The 16,869-nt window shown below is 41.3% G+C and overlaps 1 protein-coding gene across 1 annotated transcript; it reads left to right on the forward strand.

The window, feature by feature from the left end:
- Positions 1-266: 266 nt before the first annotated feature.
- On the forward strand, positions 267-14,563 carry LOC137597403 (RNA-binding motif, single-stranded-interacting protein 1-like). The gene is made up of 14 exons (XM_068318336.1): positions 267-760; positions 2,632-2,774; positions 4,847-4,905; positions 5,569-5,660; positions 7,104-7,261; positions 7,822-7,901; positions 8,017-8,117; positions 8,509-8,558; positions 8,660-8,750; positions 10,076-10,126; positions 11,305-11,406; positions 11,696-11,764; positions 11,970-12,044; positions 12,441-14,563. Exons 1-13 carry the CDS (start codon positions 710-712, stop codon positions 12,036-12,038), a joined length of 1,116 nt encoding a protein of 371 aa, XP_068174437.1. The 5' UTR covers positions 267-709; the 3' UTR covers positions 12,039-12,044; positions 12,441-14,563.
- The last annotated feature ends 2,306 nt before the right edge of the window (positions 14,564-16,869 follow it).

Genomic DNA, 16,869 nt, shown 5'->3' on the forward strand with positions numbered 1-16,869 from the left:
CAGCTCAGGCCAGCCTCCTGCTTGTATTTCATTGCATCCTCATTCTCTGACATGTTGTGTGTCGGATGGGGGGAAGGGTAGGAAAAGGAAGAGGGTGTGTGTGTGTGTGTGGGTGTGCGTGTGTGTGTGTGTGTGTGTGTGTGTGTGTGGCTGGTGGAGGTGGGGGTGAAGAATGCTTGGTATGCGCGGACGACATCATCATGAAATCAGACGAGTGTTCCGTGCAGCTGATCGTGCGCCTGTGAATTCCACCCCAAAGCCTTTTGGTCTGCATCAAAAAACGGGCAACACTGTTTAAAGTTGTTAACCAGCCTTTGATACAAAGAGTCGAACACGAGCGCGTCTTTTAACGAGCGCACCGCTCGGTTTATGCTACGCGCGCACCCCGCAGGGGCGGAGATGGTTCGGTCTGTAGTAGGTGGGACTGGCGAGCGGTTTGCAGCAGGACGTTGTAGATCAATGAACCGGATCGGAGGCTTGGTCCAGCGCCTGTGTGCATCTGCCTAGAATCAGTAGATGTGTCGGGACACCTATGCGGGACCGAAGCGTTATTGCCCCCCAACCCCCCCAGCCTGTGTGCAGAATGCGGATGTGTTAACCCGATCGGCCCGACTCTCTGATTGGATCCTCGCAGACGGTTCCACTCTGTCTACTGGCTCATCGCTGCGATTTAATTTCTGGGAAATAAACCGTATCTATAAGCTCCAGGATGATCTTTGCAAACACAGGCAACCCGCTGAAGACAGCCAATCGTAAGCAGGTAGGCCAAAAAGACATTCTTTCAAAATATTTCTGCCTACTTTTCTTTTTTCTTTTTTTTCTGCTTAGAGTGAAGGCAGAATGAATAGCAGCCGCCACAAATGACATTGGAAAGCCCTCTTTGGATTCCATATGGAATATGTGGGTTTATTTATTCAGTACAATAGAAAACTAATTTATTCCATAAAGCAGATCCTCTCTTCTAAGTCGATTTTTTTTTTTTTTTACAAATGTGATCCACTGGTGGAGGATGAATCCAGCTGCTGACCCGATCTAGCTCCATTACCGACACTTTAATTATTATGTCCATATAACCTTGGTTTCCCACTCACTCGCCCACTCTAGTCAATATGCACGGCGGTGATTGTTGTCCATTTTATAGATTAATGCATTCTGGGTGAATCCACGCACACACACACACACACGCACACACACACACACACACACACACACACACACACACACACACACACGCAGAGCGAGAGGGAGCTGTGGAGAGAGAGTCATTTAATGTATGTCAGTGAGCTGGAGTGAACTGCGCTGCTTGCATTCTTCATTTTGACCTCTCAGGTGAACAAAAAAAAAGGTAATTGCGGGCTGTGCCCCCTTTTGCTTTCCCGTCACACCTTTTTATTTAGATGGAGGATGGGAATACAAAACAGACACAGAGGTGAGATTCTGCTGTCATTATACTGCCGAAGAATGCAATGTGAGCAGATCTGAGGCTTCAGTTTTACCCTGCAGGAGCATGGTTACCCAACTCTCAGATTTATACTGTATATTTGCCCATCAGAAGGTCCCATGGGTTGTATTGAGGATAGAATCTGATGCCACAGATGAATCCCAGCAGGGAAGCTGTGAATGATTTTTTTCCCCCTTTGGTGTGGGTGTGACACATTTTTTAATCCACTACTGGGTGTTCTCGTATGGAATGAAGCTCCCCAATGAAACAGGTTAGTCTCAGAAGCTTCACGTGACCCCGTCGAGGCCTTGAAGACTTAACAGACCCGTAACAGATGTTCCTCCAGCAATGATCTATGCTCCACTTGTGAATGACTACAAGCTGCTATGGACACTTAAACACCACAGAAATGTGGAAGAATGTCTCAGCGATTCCTCCTGGCGTGGTTATAGTTGTATTTGTGGTTTTGGCTGTGGAAGAGGATTGTCCTTTGGTTATGGACAGATGGTGTGACTCTTCTGTGCTTTGACGTCTGCCCGATCAGGACGTGGCTTTGGGTGACTGGGAGCTATTTTATTGAATGACTAAAGGGAAGGAAATGCTTTGCAGGGCAGAAGTGCATGCTTGATCTTACACGCATGAGAAGACTGAAGGTTTTGAACACTACAACAGGATGTAACATGGACTTAATCAGTTTGTTCTTCTTAAAGACCCACATGCAAGACCAGATGTATTTGAATGGTCTCTGGTATGTTTGTGGATAAAATAATCTGTTTATAATAGCCTAAAAATATATAATGAAAGAAATTTACATGAAGCATTATTCTGTTCTATTCTATTCTATTCTATTCTATTCTATTCTATTCTATTCTATTCTATTCTGTTCTGTTCTGTTCTGTTCTGTTCTGTTATCTTTTCATGTTATCAATAATCCATATCAGCAAAGTGTATTAGTATATTTTATAATCCCCTTACATGTTTTATGTAAAACCAGATGTAACCTAAAACAATTGTGTGCGATATATACACGTGTTTATGTATATACATATGTGTATGTGTGTGTATATTTATGCATACATACACACACACACACACACACACACACACACACACACACACACACACACACACACACACACACACACACACACACACACACACACTTCTGACAGTGGCTTTCCTGTGTGCAGTCCTACCCCATGACGCCGTCCAGTCCCAGCAGCAGCAGCAACAGCAGCAGCACAGGCCTGGAGCAGCTCAGCAAAACCAACCTGTACATCCGTGGGCTGCCCCCCGCCACTACAGACCTGGACCTGGTCAAACTCTGTCACCAGTGAGTACACACTCGTGCAAAGCCTGAACATCAGAGCACCAGTGTCTGACAGTGATATACTTGTTTTAAATTAAAGGACACACGCCACTAGCTGTGCAAGTTAGGCCACCATTTAGCAGCTATTTTAAATGCAAAATATAAAACTTTGATGCAAACAGAATTTAATTGATTTTTATTTTAAAGGCATTTTTAATTTAGCTGAGCTTATCATAGTACAGCACATCTTAGTGCAAAGACAGAAAGCAGAAAGAAAAATGAGCATGACTGTATCCAGGAGGTAATAAAACACATCTAAAGCTGCTTTGAGCTAACTCTAACAATGTGCAATGTTTTGTGTTTTCTTTTTTGTGTTGTTGAAAAGAACATCATCAATCTCGTTTAAGTAAATTAAAACCTAATCTAAATGGTAACATGTGCAAATGATAACAATAACACTTAAAAAAAAAACCTCCTTATCTGTAAGGAAATGACAGAATTTTTCCAGATCAACTTCAAAATGACTTCTTCAACAGTGCGTGCCGTGCCCTTCCGCCGAGTTTGATTGTAATGCATCAGGTAGTTTATGTGTAATTTACGATCATGTATCATGTTTCTAAAAAGCCCCGTCAATGTTGGAAAAAATGACTGAATCCATGTCTGCATCTGAATTCATCCTGACATCAAAATCTCCCTACAGGCACAATCCTAAAACAAGTCTCAACAGGTCAAATTCTGCCACGACAGCCACGCTAAAAACACAAAACAAAAATCCTGTTGGGTGGAGGTAATTACTGGATTCCATAGGACTGGTAATTTATTGCTTTTTGTTATGTTATGTTAGCTGTTTCTTCTTGTATCGTATCTGTTTGCTAAGTAAACCTACGCACTTTATATGTATCTTGCAAATATGTTAGTTATGACAGTTTTTTCATTTCAACCGAACAATGAGTATATATAATGAGCAACCTTTCTTAACCTTCCCAGATAGCCTTTTGACTCCGCCCCGGCGTCGGGTGCTATATTATGATAAGATGAGATGAGATAAGATAAAATAGAATTGTATTAATCCGAAGGGAAATTCAGTTTCCAGGTGGCTCCAAAGAGTTACAGAAAAAGAAACAGGACTATTGAAATATAAATATGAATATAAATAATAAATAACTTCACTGAGCAGAATAAATAAGGTGACAGTAACAGCAACACAATGACATTACAGCAGAACACAAAAGATACTGAGGAAAGGTTTTACATTCAAATGACTAAATACTCCAGCTTTAGTGTGAAAGCTAACACACACTGGTTTCAACATAACGTACATGCTCGTAAAATTCTCCAACCATTCCTCTATAAACAGAAATGTTTATGGAAAACTCCTGTGCAGTATGTAGAGTGTAGAAATGAGCAATGCCTTAGTGGAAAAAAAAAAAAGCAGTTATGTAAAAGCAAACCAGTGAACATGTTGGATGCTTCATACTCAAGGCTGCGGCCTGAATGGTGAGGGTGGTGGATGGATGGATGGATGGATGGATGGATGGCGTAATTAGTTAGAGGAAGTTTGCATTCTCGTTCAGTCTGACTCACCAGCACATGGAGGAAGGCATCGGAGCGTTCTCCCAGCAGCAGCAGCTGTTTGCGCACCGTTTGCTTGTGTTTCGTCCCTCGGTGGTGTTTATTGCTTCTCAGATCCACAGGGTCTGAACGGCGATGTCAGCTTCACCATGAATGTGTGTCCTCAAGACAGCAGTTTGATGTCTGTGACGCACTTTCATATGAGTATAATTCACTGATAGCACTAGATGAACAGTGCTTGGAGAAATGCTGGGGGAGAGAACCGACGTTTGTGATGTAACGTACCCATCGCAGATCTGCTCCTCCAGTTCTATCAGTTTTTATTATTTCTATGATTTGGAATTTTCTCCTTGTGTTGCATTTTATTTTTTAGACTCCAAATATATGAAGTGTGTAGATCTGGAAGGACACACACGCACGCACGCACGCACACACACACACACACACACACACACACACACACACACACACACGCATTTGCTGGTAAATGTTTTTCAGCACTTCTAATGGTGATGTCTGTCCAGGTATGGAAAAATTCAGTCTGCAAAGGCGATCCTGGACAAAACAACCAACAAATGCAAAGGTCAGTAAGGTCATTAACTTATTATTATTATTATTATTATTAACCAGTGATCAGGACTGCATGATGATATGAAAAATAGATATTTAACAACATAAATTATCTTCCAGTACAGGATCATAATTTTTAACATCACACAAACCTCACACCAGCACCGCATTTCATATAGTGCTACATTTTTTACTTACTTGTACAATTGCATTTTTGTGAGGTATAATAAAATATCATTGTTCTGGATTTTTTTAAAATCCATTTTCTTACCTTTCGAGGCAGAAACTGTTTCCATTCATTTCCAAAGTGTATGAAAAAGAATGTGCACTGAGTAGATTGGGTAATCCATCAACGGGGACATGAATAGTAAATGTGTCTGCTTTTATTTTTGTCACGGTTGTCATATTGTTTTGTGATATCAACGACAGAAAGTGTGGCACGATTTGCAAGGTTTCAATGAATTGGAATGTAATAATGACATAAATTTGACAAAAACATTGACGGAATTAAAGAGAGAAACTGGAAACTGGAAATCAGGATTGACAGGAAGTGGGGACAATAAATGCTGAATAAATGTCTCTATCGTTCTTTGGATGGATGAATATTTACGTATACACACACGTGTTTAACAAATGGTGCCTAATCTTATTGTCCATGCTACTCCTGTAAATATAGGTTACGGTTTTGTGGACTTCGACAGCCCGGCGGCGGCGTTGAAGGCGGTGCATGCTCTGAAAACCAGCGGTATACAGGCACAGATGGCCAAGGTGAGTTTGGTGCAGCCACGAATGTGTACTTGCAAATGTGTATTGTGTGTGTGTGTGTGTGTGTGTGTGTGTTGGGGAATGACATTAGACGAGTCATGTGACCTCAGCTGACAAGCTGTTCTTCTCATGACCCCATTTTAATTTCACGAGAGAAACCAGATGTCATGTTTCTGCCCCGCCAAATCACCTGTCAAGTCTGTGTAACACGTTTCGCAGAAGCCCACCAGCTAGACGCTCGCCATCGTGCACACCTAACGTGTCCTGCGTAGGTTACACCGTCGATCACAAGTGGAATTCTGCTTACCGTGTGTTCATGCATACTGATGTAGGCAGAAATGCAGCAAAGCTCTGTAGCAGCGGCGCCTCTGCTCCGAGCCCCACTTCACCCTCTGTGACTAATGTAAAGTAAAGCGCACCAGTCTTACATTACAAACAGGGTATTTTCCCTCACAGCTGTGATTTGTCTTGTGTGCAGCATGAATTTGCCTGGACCATTATGTATTTTTTTCAGGTTTTTTCTCAGCCCCAGCATGTGTTGCTGTACTTAAAATCCAGCGTGAGAGTTCATCGATGAGGGGGTTGTTCTCTGGAGAAAACAGTTGTGTGTTGTGGTAGCTAGGCTACACCGCTCTCCTGCTGTTTCTAGGGAAGACCATAGAGACGACGAGCTGTAGCCAAATAGAGATGAAGAGTTTCTGTGTGTGTGTGTGTGTGTGTGTGTTTGTTTGGTCATGTATGCAGGAGAGCTTAACTCGTGTTTGTTTCACCAAGCGTCTTTCTCCGACCTCCGACATCCTTTTACTAGAGTGTCAAATCCTGATCCGCAGAAACGGGTTTCATCACATAGAAAGAGATGATTTAGCAGCTTTTTTTTATTTTTTATGTTAGTGACAAAATTGAAGCTGCATTGCTCAGAACAAAATTTTCCTTGTAAATTGGTGGCAATTACAGTATTTCAACTAAAATCCTTTAATTTTCTCAAAAACCGACAGTAAGCCTTATAATCCAGTGCGCCTTAAATATGGAAACAGTTTTAAAATGGGCTACTCTTTGATGATGCACCTTATCATCAGATGGACCTGATAATCCAGTCCGCCTTAAATAAGCAATCCTTGGTTTTCGAGCGCTTTAGACATCGAACGAATCGGAAATCGACCAAAAATTTTGGAATTTTTGTTATTTGTAATGGGAAAAAAGTATTTGGAATTCGAACAAATCGCTATTCGAACAGCCTTCCGGAATGAATTGTGGTCAGAAAACGAGGTTTGCTTGTGTTATGAAAAATGTTGTAGAATGGGCCGTTTATTGAAGGTGCGCCTTTATAGTCCAGTGTGCCTTATAGTGCGGAACATACTGTAAACACGTCCTTCTAAGGACAGATCCCACATGCTAAATTCTATTTATTAAACATATTTCTTCTTCCAATGTCGTCCGTACGAGCAGCAACAGGAGCAGGACCCCACCAATCTGTACATTTCCAATCTGCCTCTCTCTGTGGATGAGAAGGAGCTGGAGAACATGCTGCAGCCCTTCGGCCAGGTCGTCTCCACGCGGATCCTCCGGGATTACAGTGGCAACAGCCGAGGCGTGGGCTTCGCCAGGTCAGTCACACTGAATGGAGATAAAGGAGCGTGTCTCATCTTCTCTGGGTAATCGTTTTATTTTCAGAATAAGTCTATGATGAGAAATTCTTCAAAAAATGTATCCACTGCTTAGCAGTGGCATCCTGTTGGTTCTGTTCAGACGTGACAGCTTTCTTATTGTGGGTTGTACATCATTTTTACACATGGAATTACTGAAGGCCTTCGTTCACACTCCGGTTTGTTAAAGTCGTCTCCTTTCTTCTCTGTAAAGAAAATCTGCATTTAAATGTATTTGATTAAATTTATCCCCTATCTGTAAAGATCTGATGTCCACATTCAAGAAACCTGGACGCCGTGTTTTGGTAGAAATGTTTAAAATTTTTAACAAATTATATTCAAAATAATTTTCTCACACAATCCAAATTGACTCCAAATAAAATTGCCAAACCTGCCGTTTTAATTTTAATTATTTAAAAAACTTTTTTTTTTACGTGCGTCTGTGAGTCACTTTGTGTGTGAAACAGTCTAATTGCGATTTTAATAATGATTCATCCTCCTTTTATCACCTCTCCTGTCAGGATGGACACCACAGAGCAGTGTAACGCCGTCATCTCCCACTTTAATGGGAAATTTATCAAGATAGCTTCTGGAGTTCTGGGTAGGAAGTAATTCCTTCCACATAGAGAGTGTCTCTCAGACAAAATCTGCAGAAGTGATGATGATTGTTGATGGAGTGACTGGGAATGTGTTGCTTTCTGTTCTTTGCCCCCCAGCTCCCTCCCAGCCGTTGCTGTGTAAGTTTGCAGACAGTCAGAGGAAGAAACATGCTCATAGCGGATTTGTTCCCAATGGACAGACAGGGGATCTAAGACTAGTACGTATCTGCTCCTCACCTTTTAAATGTAACGAGAAGTAATTAATGTTTATTGTATCATAAAGGTAGGCCTTTAGAAAACATTACAAAATCCCAAATTGCTGCAAATAGATTTGTATTTTTCCCCCTAGACATTCATTGTGTACAACATCATCCATCAATCACTGGCTAAATCATTTCCTGTATGACAGTAGAGAAATGAGAGCTCCTCAGTGATTATTTGTTCGGTACAACAACAACAACAAAAAAATCACATTGCATTCATTCAACAAAACGATCCCTCTATTCAACCTGATGAGGTTTGGATTGTATTGTGTAAATACTGTTGTTTCAAATTGATTTCAGTTTTATGTGCATGAGTAAATCCACATTGTCTACTTCCTCAATTTAGGGTGCAATGACTCTTACCTATGACCCCTCCTCAGCAGCGATCCAGAATGGGTGAGTTGCAAAAGGGTTTTAAGGCAGGACGTGCTTCTGTTTAACTTTTAATGTGAGTCATAATTCTTGAGAATCACTTTGAAATGCTCTCTCATTCTTAGGTACTATCCTTCTCCGTATCCTGTGACCAACAGGATAATGACTGTACAGCCTGCAATGTCTCCCTATGTGTCTCCAGTCTCTGCTTACCAGGTACTGCAGTGTTATCGGTAGAATCAAGTCAAATTTAAAGCATATCTCTCTGTTTCTCGCCGTCTTTCTCTTTTCCTCTGTGTCGCATTGGAGGTCACGATTACAATTAAATTGGTAAAGGTCCATTTTTACTGTGTGCGCTTTGTTAAGTTGTTTTAAATGTCAGACGGCGCTAACCGGTCACCTTAAACTCCATGTGACAATGGATGAAGCGCTTGGTTGAGCAGAAATAATGTAATATACCTGTGGCTTTGTGGTTCACAAGAGAGAGTTGGTGAAAGAAACCCCCACCCCAAAAAAAATCATTTACTGCAATAATTCCTGAGTCACGATTTCTCTGAAATGGGTTCTCGATCCATGTTTTGTAATGTTTTACTCAGAAGTTTTGAATCATCCAGTAATTCCTTGAAATATTTCCCATGAAGAGTTGAAATCAATTTGCGCAAGAGTTTATAGTAAATCAGAAGGTGTGAATGTGATTTTAATAACTAGTTCAACAAAGTCAGTCAGCAGGTGGAGACTGTTCTGATCCAGGCAGCTTATTTATGTGAGTATAAAGTCTCAAAGTAAGATTAAAGAGAAGCTGAAGTTTTCTCAAGGACCTCCCTTCCTCTTAATGAAAGCTCACTCACCCAGACAACAGCTGAGTAATGCTCTCGTACACCAGGAGAAAGTACGTTTTATTACACATCCATCATGTTTATGGATGGAGGATGGATTCAGAGAGGAGTCCAACCTCTTTATGTGGCATCGCCCGACCTCTTGCTCCTCTAATGTCCAAGTGATTCTGCCAATTTCCTGCCTTTTTCCTCAATGAGAGCCTTGCTACACATGAACCTTTGATGAGCACAGCTGATGGGCTTATCTCCAAAAAAAAAAGTCACACTTATTATGGCTATCTATGCAAGACAAGAACATGAGACTTAAAACATCGTAAAAGATCTCTCAGATAATCTTCTGCCATCTTCAAAGAGTTGTGGAGAAGGAACGCAGGACCTCACAGACACTCAGCAGGGCAAAATAAACCCATCATGTGACAGAACTGATGGTTAATGCTTGAGGTCATTGGGGTAGTTTAAATGATCCTCCCGCGCTAAAAATGCAAATGTAATTGGGAATTAATGGTTGAACACAAATAGCGGATGAAAGGATTTATATGATATGTCTTGTTTGAACTGATAATATCCTTTTATTTCTATTTATTTGTTTAATAATAGTCAAAAATGCAATTGCAGAATTATTTTGTAGCATAGAAGTTTGAACAAAAATGCCTCAATACCTTTTCTGTACATCTGCCTTTCTGTTTCTGTCTGCCCCACCTTTAGGTACAGAGTCATTCTTGGGTGGCACATCAGCCATATATCATGCAACACCCGGTAAGACAACAGCAATTTTGTAGTCTTGCTCTCAAACAGCCGCTCCAGCTCTGTGTACAGGAAATGGGTGTGTAGTGCTGTGACAGCCAAAGCTCACAGTTACTCAGCGTGTTACTTTAAGTCTGTTCTGCTGACACAATCAAACCAACAACATCCAAAACTTCCCCAAATGTAGATGTGCTGAACTGAGACCAGTTTTTGGGAAGTTTCCACTGTGTATTTATGCTATTTTAAGTGTGTTTATGGGTGTTGAGTTGAGTGTGTGAAAGGGAAATGGAACAAATAGAAAGACTTTCATCCACTGTCCTCCACCTCCTCCTCTCCCTCTCTGGATCCAGCAGGAAATGCCTGAAGCAGAGACAGTCTTATGACTCTTTCTCAACTCTTCCAACAGATGGCTTCCAGTGGAACAAGTGTCTCTGTTTATCTGCCCCTCCCCCTCATTTCACTAGGAAGTGGTCTATTCCCTAAAGGCATCATGTTTAAAGGAATACAGCCCATTTGAAACCAAACCAGCGCTGGTAGCACTGTAGCTCATTATGTACTGTCATCGCTTAGGAACATAAAACATGTGACGTATATCTCAGAGTGACGCATTATTACAGGGTTAAAGATATGAAAAAAATCTTTTTCCGTCTTGTTGAGGGAACGATTGCGATCGAATTTCTGTCACTTTCCCACCCTGTGGGTCACGGGTCTGCTGGACCCAGGTCATCACGGGGTCACATATAAGATAAGACAAACTATCAAATGTGATGAAGGTGTGAAGTCTGTTATAATTAACATGTCCGTCAATAAATAAATAAAATAAAATAAAATAAATAAATCATGCAGAGTGACACTCAATTGCCCTAAGCTGATTTTTTGTTTTTTTGGAGGTGGGAGGAGGCCTGAGAACCCAGAGAGAACCCACACAGACACACGCAAACACACAGAAAGGAATCAAACCCAGAACCTTCCCGTTCCCAAGGCAACAGAGCCATCACTGTGTCACTGCGTCGCCCACAAATGATTTTACAATCTGTTAAACCTCTGAGCTACAGAAAGATTTCCCCCTCAGCCATATTCTCTGCTCTGTCCCATAGACGTTACAGATCTATATTAATATTATCTGTTGTTGCAGCTTATATTTAGCACAGCATCACAATGGCTCCTCTGACATACTGTATGTATTACAGGCCGCTGTGATGTCGCCCTCTGTTGATCCGTCCATGTCACTGCACCCTGCAGCTATGATCACACAGCAGATGGGTCAGCTGTCACTGGGAAACACTGGAGCAGTGAGTGGAATTCTGGGATATCACACATCACACACAGCCTCAATGAAATGTAGACAGTGTGTGAGAGATTTGAGATCCTGCAGAAGCAAATTAAACACACACTTTTAAAATATTGTGTGTTATTGTGAATTTATCCAATCTGAGCCTCCTTAGAAATTCATTATGGCAATGTGAATGATATAAGTTTTTTTTCCACATTTTCGATTATCGTTTTAGCACTTTAGATCATCAGTGATTTGTTTAATGTTCTTTAACATAATTTGTATTTACATTTTATCTTATATTGCAGTACATTTCAACTAATCGCGGCGTCCAGGGAGCTTACATGCCTCAATATCCTCCCCTACAGACGGCACCTGTGAGTAGGCTGCGTGTCGGCCTCATTCAGCTTGTATCTGGTGTACATGTAACGGGGACATACTGTATCTTCAAACTGTGATTGCTTCCAACAAACCTTTTTCATTTAGCCTGAAATTATTTTCGATGTTTCTACCACAAAGCTGCCTCAGTGCAAATGCAGTGAAATTCAAGGTCTAAACTGAAGATTCCGTTTTCGATTTCAGGATAATGGAACTCCACAGCAAGTGGACTCTTCTAACAACTCGTCTCCATATAGTCAGCTCAGCAAGTAATCACAGGTACACTTGAGCCCTCTCATAAATATTGGTCAATGAATTTATTAGAAATCAACACTGAGAGGTTTTTCTATTTCAACAGCTTTACATGCACACGATAACAATTTGTAATAAAGCGTCAGGTGTGTTGTGTTGTTGGGGATTTCTCAGTGAATAAGATTTTTAGAGATACAAAAATAATCAAACTTCTTCCAGGTAAATTCTCTCCAAAGTGGAGATCTTGATGTTTTCTTCTTTTGCATAAACATCTCCTTCTTTTGTGTGACTATTTGATTTTTTAACCTAACTTTTATTGTGAGAAACTGTCTTCTTCCATTATCAAATGAATTATTAATGAGCAAGTTAAATAATCACATTAGTTTATGTCACAGCTTTGGTTTTCTGTGTCTACATCTTTAGGCTTGATTCCTGTACTGCAAGTCAGAAGGAGGGTTACTGATGACATCACAGTGATAAGAGTCACCGCCGCCTCTGATTGGACCAGATACATGAACTTTTTTTTGCACTGCCCCCGTGTTTGAGGTGAAAAAATGAGGACGATGTAAATGGACTCAAGCAGCTGGTTAATCAAAAAAAAAAAAGAAAAAGAAAAAAAAGATTTATTTTGATAAGAAACCACCGGCTCTTCTTTTTCTCTTTTTTCAAGGATTCTCAAAAAAAAATAAAAAAAAATGCCAGAAGACCCCAGACCCCCCCACCCCCAAGCCCCCCTCGCAACCCCCTAAGTATAATCGGATATTAAAATGCATGAGGCCGAGATATTTGTCCCCTTCAATGTTTGTATGGATTTATAGTTCCTTTATTTGTGATAAATGAAAAAACCTTGTTAGCGCTGAAGTTTCAGAACAGATTCTTTTTTTGGTTTTTAAAGTTGTCACTGGATATCTTGAAGAAAAAAAAATCAAATTAATATTCAACTGTACTTGACATCTGATACAGGGGGATGATTTCATTGGGAAATTAATTTATTGTTGGAAAAAAGGTGCCTTCCTTACATCAGATCAAACATTCTCCAACATGGATTCATCAATCTTGTTCAGGTGACATTTTTCTCATTAATCAGATGTGTGTGTGTGTGTGTGTGTGTGTGTGTGTGTGTGTGTGTGTGTGTGTGTGTGTGTGTGTGTGTGTGTGTGTGTGTGTGTGTGTGTGTGTGTGTGTGTGTGTGTGTGTGTCAAATCATGAGATTTCCACTGAGTGTTTCGCTATCTAGTCTTCTGGTAGCAATAAAGCAAATGAGAGTCCCACGGCAATACGGAGATGAAAGAAGGGTGACAAACTCAGAGCAAGGCAATTACTTATTTTCTCTCTTTCCTTTTTTTAAGACCTCAAGAAGTGACATGAAAAAAAAAAAGATACATACTTTTATGAATTTACAAGTTTTACACCCAATGGATGTCTTTTAAGAGGTTTTTTCCCCTCTTGTGGTCAGTATGACCAATAATCTACCTCATGGTTCTGCTTGAGTCTACCGGTGTCGTGGGGTTTGCAGGCAAAGCCACCATCTCACAGGAGTGGACAAAACAGAACAAACGCCACGCTCAGGAGCGGGCCAACTAGAATTTCTGCTGCATGTCTCCCACATGTCAGCGCTTCTCTCCGATCTGCAAAGAAATATTTGTGCTCCGCTTCTTTCTTGTCATTACTTCTGATCTGCTCTTTCTTTTTATTCGACATGACAAAAGTGTTGTTCATTTGCGAGGCTCCACGTTAAAGGTTTCAGAATCACTAGTGTCTCATTGAAAATAGTTTGAAACAAATGAATTTTCGTTTCATGCATTTATTTTTGTGCATTTTTCTTTCTGCCTTTGCAATTCTAGACAGATGGATGATGACTGAAGACTTTCCCTTAACATTTGTTGTTTTCCTTTAAAAAAAAGGATTAAGTTATTATAATTTGTTACATCACAATGTAATGCCCTCCAAAATTAACTCTAAGGTATAATTTTGGTTATACAGCAGAGTTACAGTATGTATGTCAAACAAATTGGTTGAATGGGAAAGTAATAAAATCTTGATTCATACAAAAAAAATTACAACAATCATGTAAGAAATGCATAAAGTATTTCGTAAGAATTTGCAGTTTAAATTCCATAACTGCCAATATGTTTCAAAGGCTGTGTTCTTCATAATAATATTTTTAACATACGCACATTCAGGGCCAAAAGTTGAAAAGTAAGCAATTTTTTGTTTGCCTTTTGTTTTTCAATGATTTCTGATGTAAAAATTCTATACTGCTTCAGAAACAATGATCTAAGGTGTGTGGTTGCGGTGCTTTCCCCCCCGATCAATAGTATTGTAGCAGTAAAATGCTCTCCATTGGTAACCAGTGTTAACTGAAAATTTCCATTCTGAAAATTAGTTGAACAAAAAAGTAAAATTAAAAAAAAAAACTTGTACATGTAACTGTCATTTCTTCCCCTGTTCCTTCAACAGATTCTCAATCAATCTTCCCTTGCTCTCTCCTTTGAAAATGTGGAATAAAATCAGTACAGAATAAAAAAAAACTCCTTTACATTTGATATTTGTGATATTGTGTAAGAATGGTCTTTCTGTTAGTCACAGTGTTCTCTAGGATAATAATTGATCAGTCCATTTGGAAATATTAAGAACCACATTCAGTTAATCTATGTCCTGAAATTACTTGAACACACAATAATATAAAGGAATGTTCACTGAAGAGTTGAAGCTATAACTACTTACCAGCAGAGGGTGCTGTAAGCTAAAAAAGAAGACCTTATTTGAGGCCACACAGACATGCATGACAGCACAGGCCAGGCGTGGGCAAACTACGGCCCGTGGGCCATGTATGGCCCATTAGGCTTTGCAATGCAGCCCGCCAAACTTTTTTAAACTATAATTTTCTGAAATAAATGCAGTTGTAAAATAATTTTTACAATAAGCTTTGTATATATATATACATATACATATATACATTTGTATATACATATACAATTGTATATGTAGGAGCAACAGTGCAGAGGCCCAAAAGCAGAAGACGGCACAAACACCCTGCCTGCCGAGCTTTTATGGATGATGTGACCGTAATGACCCCCTCTATCCAGGGCACACAGTGGATCCTGAGCGCTCTGGAAAAAATGGCGACATGGTCACGCCTGCAGTTCAAGCCGGAGAAGTCCAGGAGCCTCAGTATCCTGAAGGGGAAGCTAGTGGGAAACATCTTCACCGTTCAAGGTGCAGAAATCCCCACGATCCAGGACCAAAGCATTCGATGCCTTGGAGCGCAAAGTGAGAGCCATCGGACTAGCCTCCCAAGGGCCGATGGACTCAGTGGGACCAAGCACAGGAACGCCCTCTGTCTTGGAAGGAGTTGTGGCAGACAGATCAAAGAAAGTTGAACTTTCTCCTGCGCTCTCTGGCCGACCTACTGCCAACTCCAATAAACCTAAAGATCTGGGGTCTAGAGGAAAACCCTTCGTGCAAGCAGTGTGGCGCACCAGTATGCACAATGAACCACATCCTGACTGGCTGTCCAAAGGCGTTGGCGGAGGGCCGATATAGATGGAGGCATGATAAGGTCCTGACCGAGATCACAAAATGGGTGGAACAACAGCGAATCAAGGCCAACAACACTCAAGCCCAACCGCTTAAAGGCATAGCCTTAATCAGGGAAGGATCCAAGGCTCACGGAAGGACCGGAACAGCAACCAAGACTCGACCCAGTACCTTGCAAGGCGCTTCAGATTGGGAGTTGAACGTGGACCTGAAGAGGAAACTTGTTTTCCCAGAAGACGTGGCAGTGACTTCCCTCCGACCAGACCTGGTATTGATATCGAGGAGCACAAAAACCATCATTGTTGCTGAACTTACAGTACCCTGGGAGGAGAGGCTGGCTGTATCCCACCAACTGAAAAGAGACAAATACCAGGACTTGATCGATGAAGCTGTGTTAAAGGGGTGGCATGCAACCTGCTACCCCATTGAAGTCGTCTGCCGCGGGTTCCCGGCAAAATCGGTAAACTGCTTCCTGCGGAAGGTTGGGCTGGATCCCATTCAGCTGAAGAGAGCCATCAGGGACATTACTGCAGCAGCGGAGTCCAGCTCAAGATGGCTGTGGATGAAAAGAGCCCACACTTGGAACCCTTCTGCTGGTACAGGTTAGTCAGCCGTTGACGCCCCACTCAGGAGGTGTCAGGGTATGCGGCCTCATTCAGACGGACCTGGCTCAGGGAGTGACGCCCCTGCCTAGCAAAGTTGCCCCCCCCCCGCCGGCTGTGGATGGAAAGAGCCCACAGGTGGAACCCTTCTGCTAGTGAAGGCTGGTCAGTCTTTGCTGCCCCACTCAGGAGAGATGTTCAGGTTAAGGGGCGAAACACCTGCGACCCTGAGATACCTGCTCACGATGCGGAGGAGTTCCAACTGTGGGATCAGGGAGTCATGTCTCAGGAGATCTGCATCAATTAGCGTAGGTCCTAGTTGCAGCTTGTAGCGAGCATCTCTGATGTTTACTTCACCCATACATACAATTTCCTCCGGGATTAATAAAGTATCTATCTATCTATCTATCTATCTATCTATCTATCTATCTATCTATCTATCTATCTATCTATCTATCTATCTATCTATCTATCTATCTATCTATCTATCTATCTATCTATCTATCTATCTATCTATCTATCTATCTATCTATCTATCTATATGTATGCTTTGCTGCCTGTTAAAGGTCAAAACCTTTCATATGATGGTTTTTATATGTCATTTGGTCAAATTTGAGAACTCTGTGGCCCACCAGTCAAAAATTTTGCTCATCCCCAGGCCAAACAGCCAACCACAGCAGAAATGCTCGGATTCAATATTAGTTGTCACA

This window comes from Antennarius striatus, chromosome 1 (genome assembly GCF_040054535.1).
Source record: "Antennarius striatus isolate MH-2024 chromosome 1, ASM4005453v1, whole genome shotgun sequence".
In the NCBI taxonomy this organism is placed as follows: Eukaryota; Metazoa; Chordata; class Actinopteri; order Lophiiformes; family Antennariidae; genus Antennarius; species Antennarius striatus.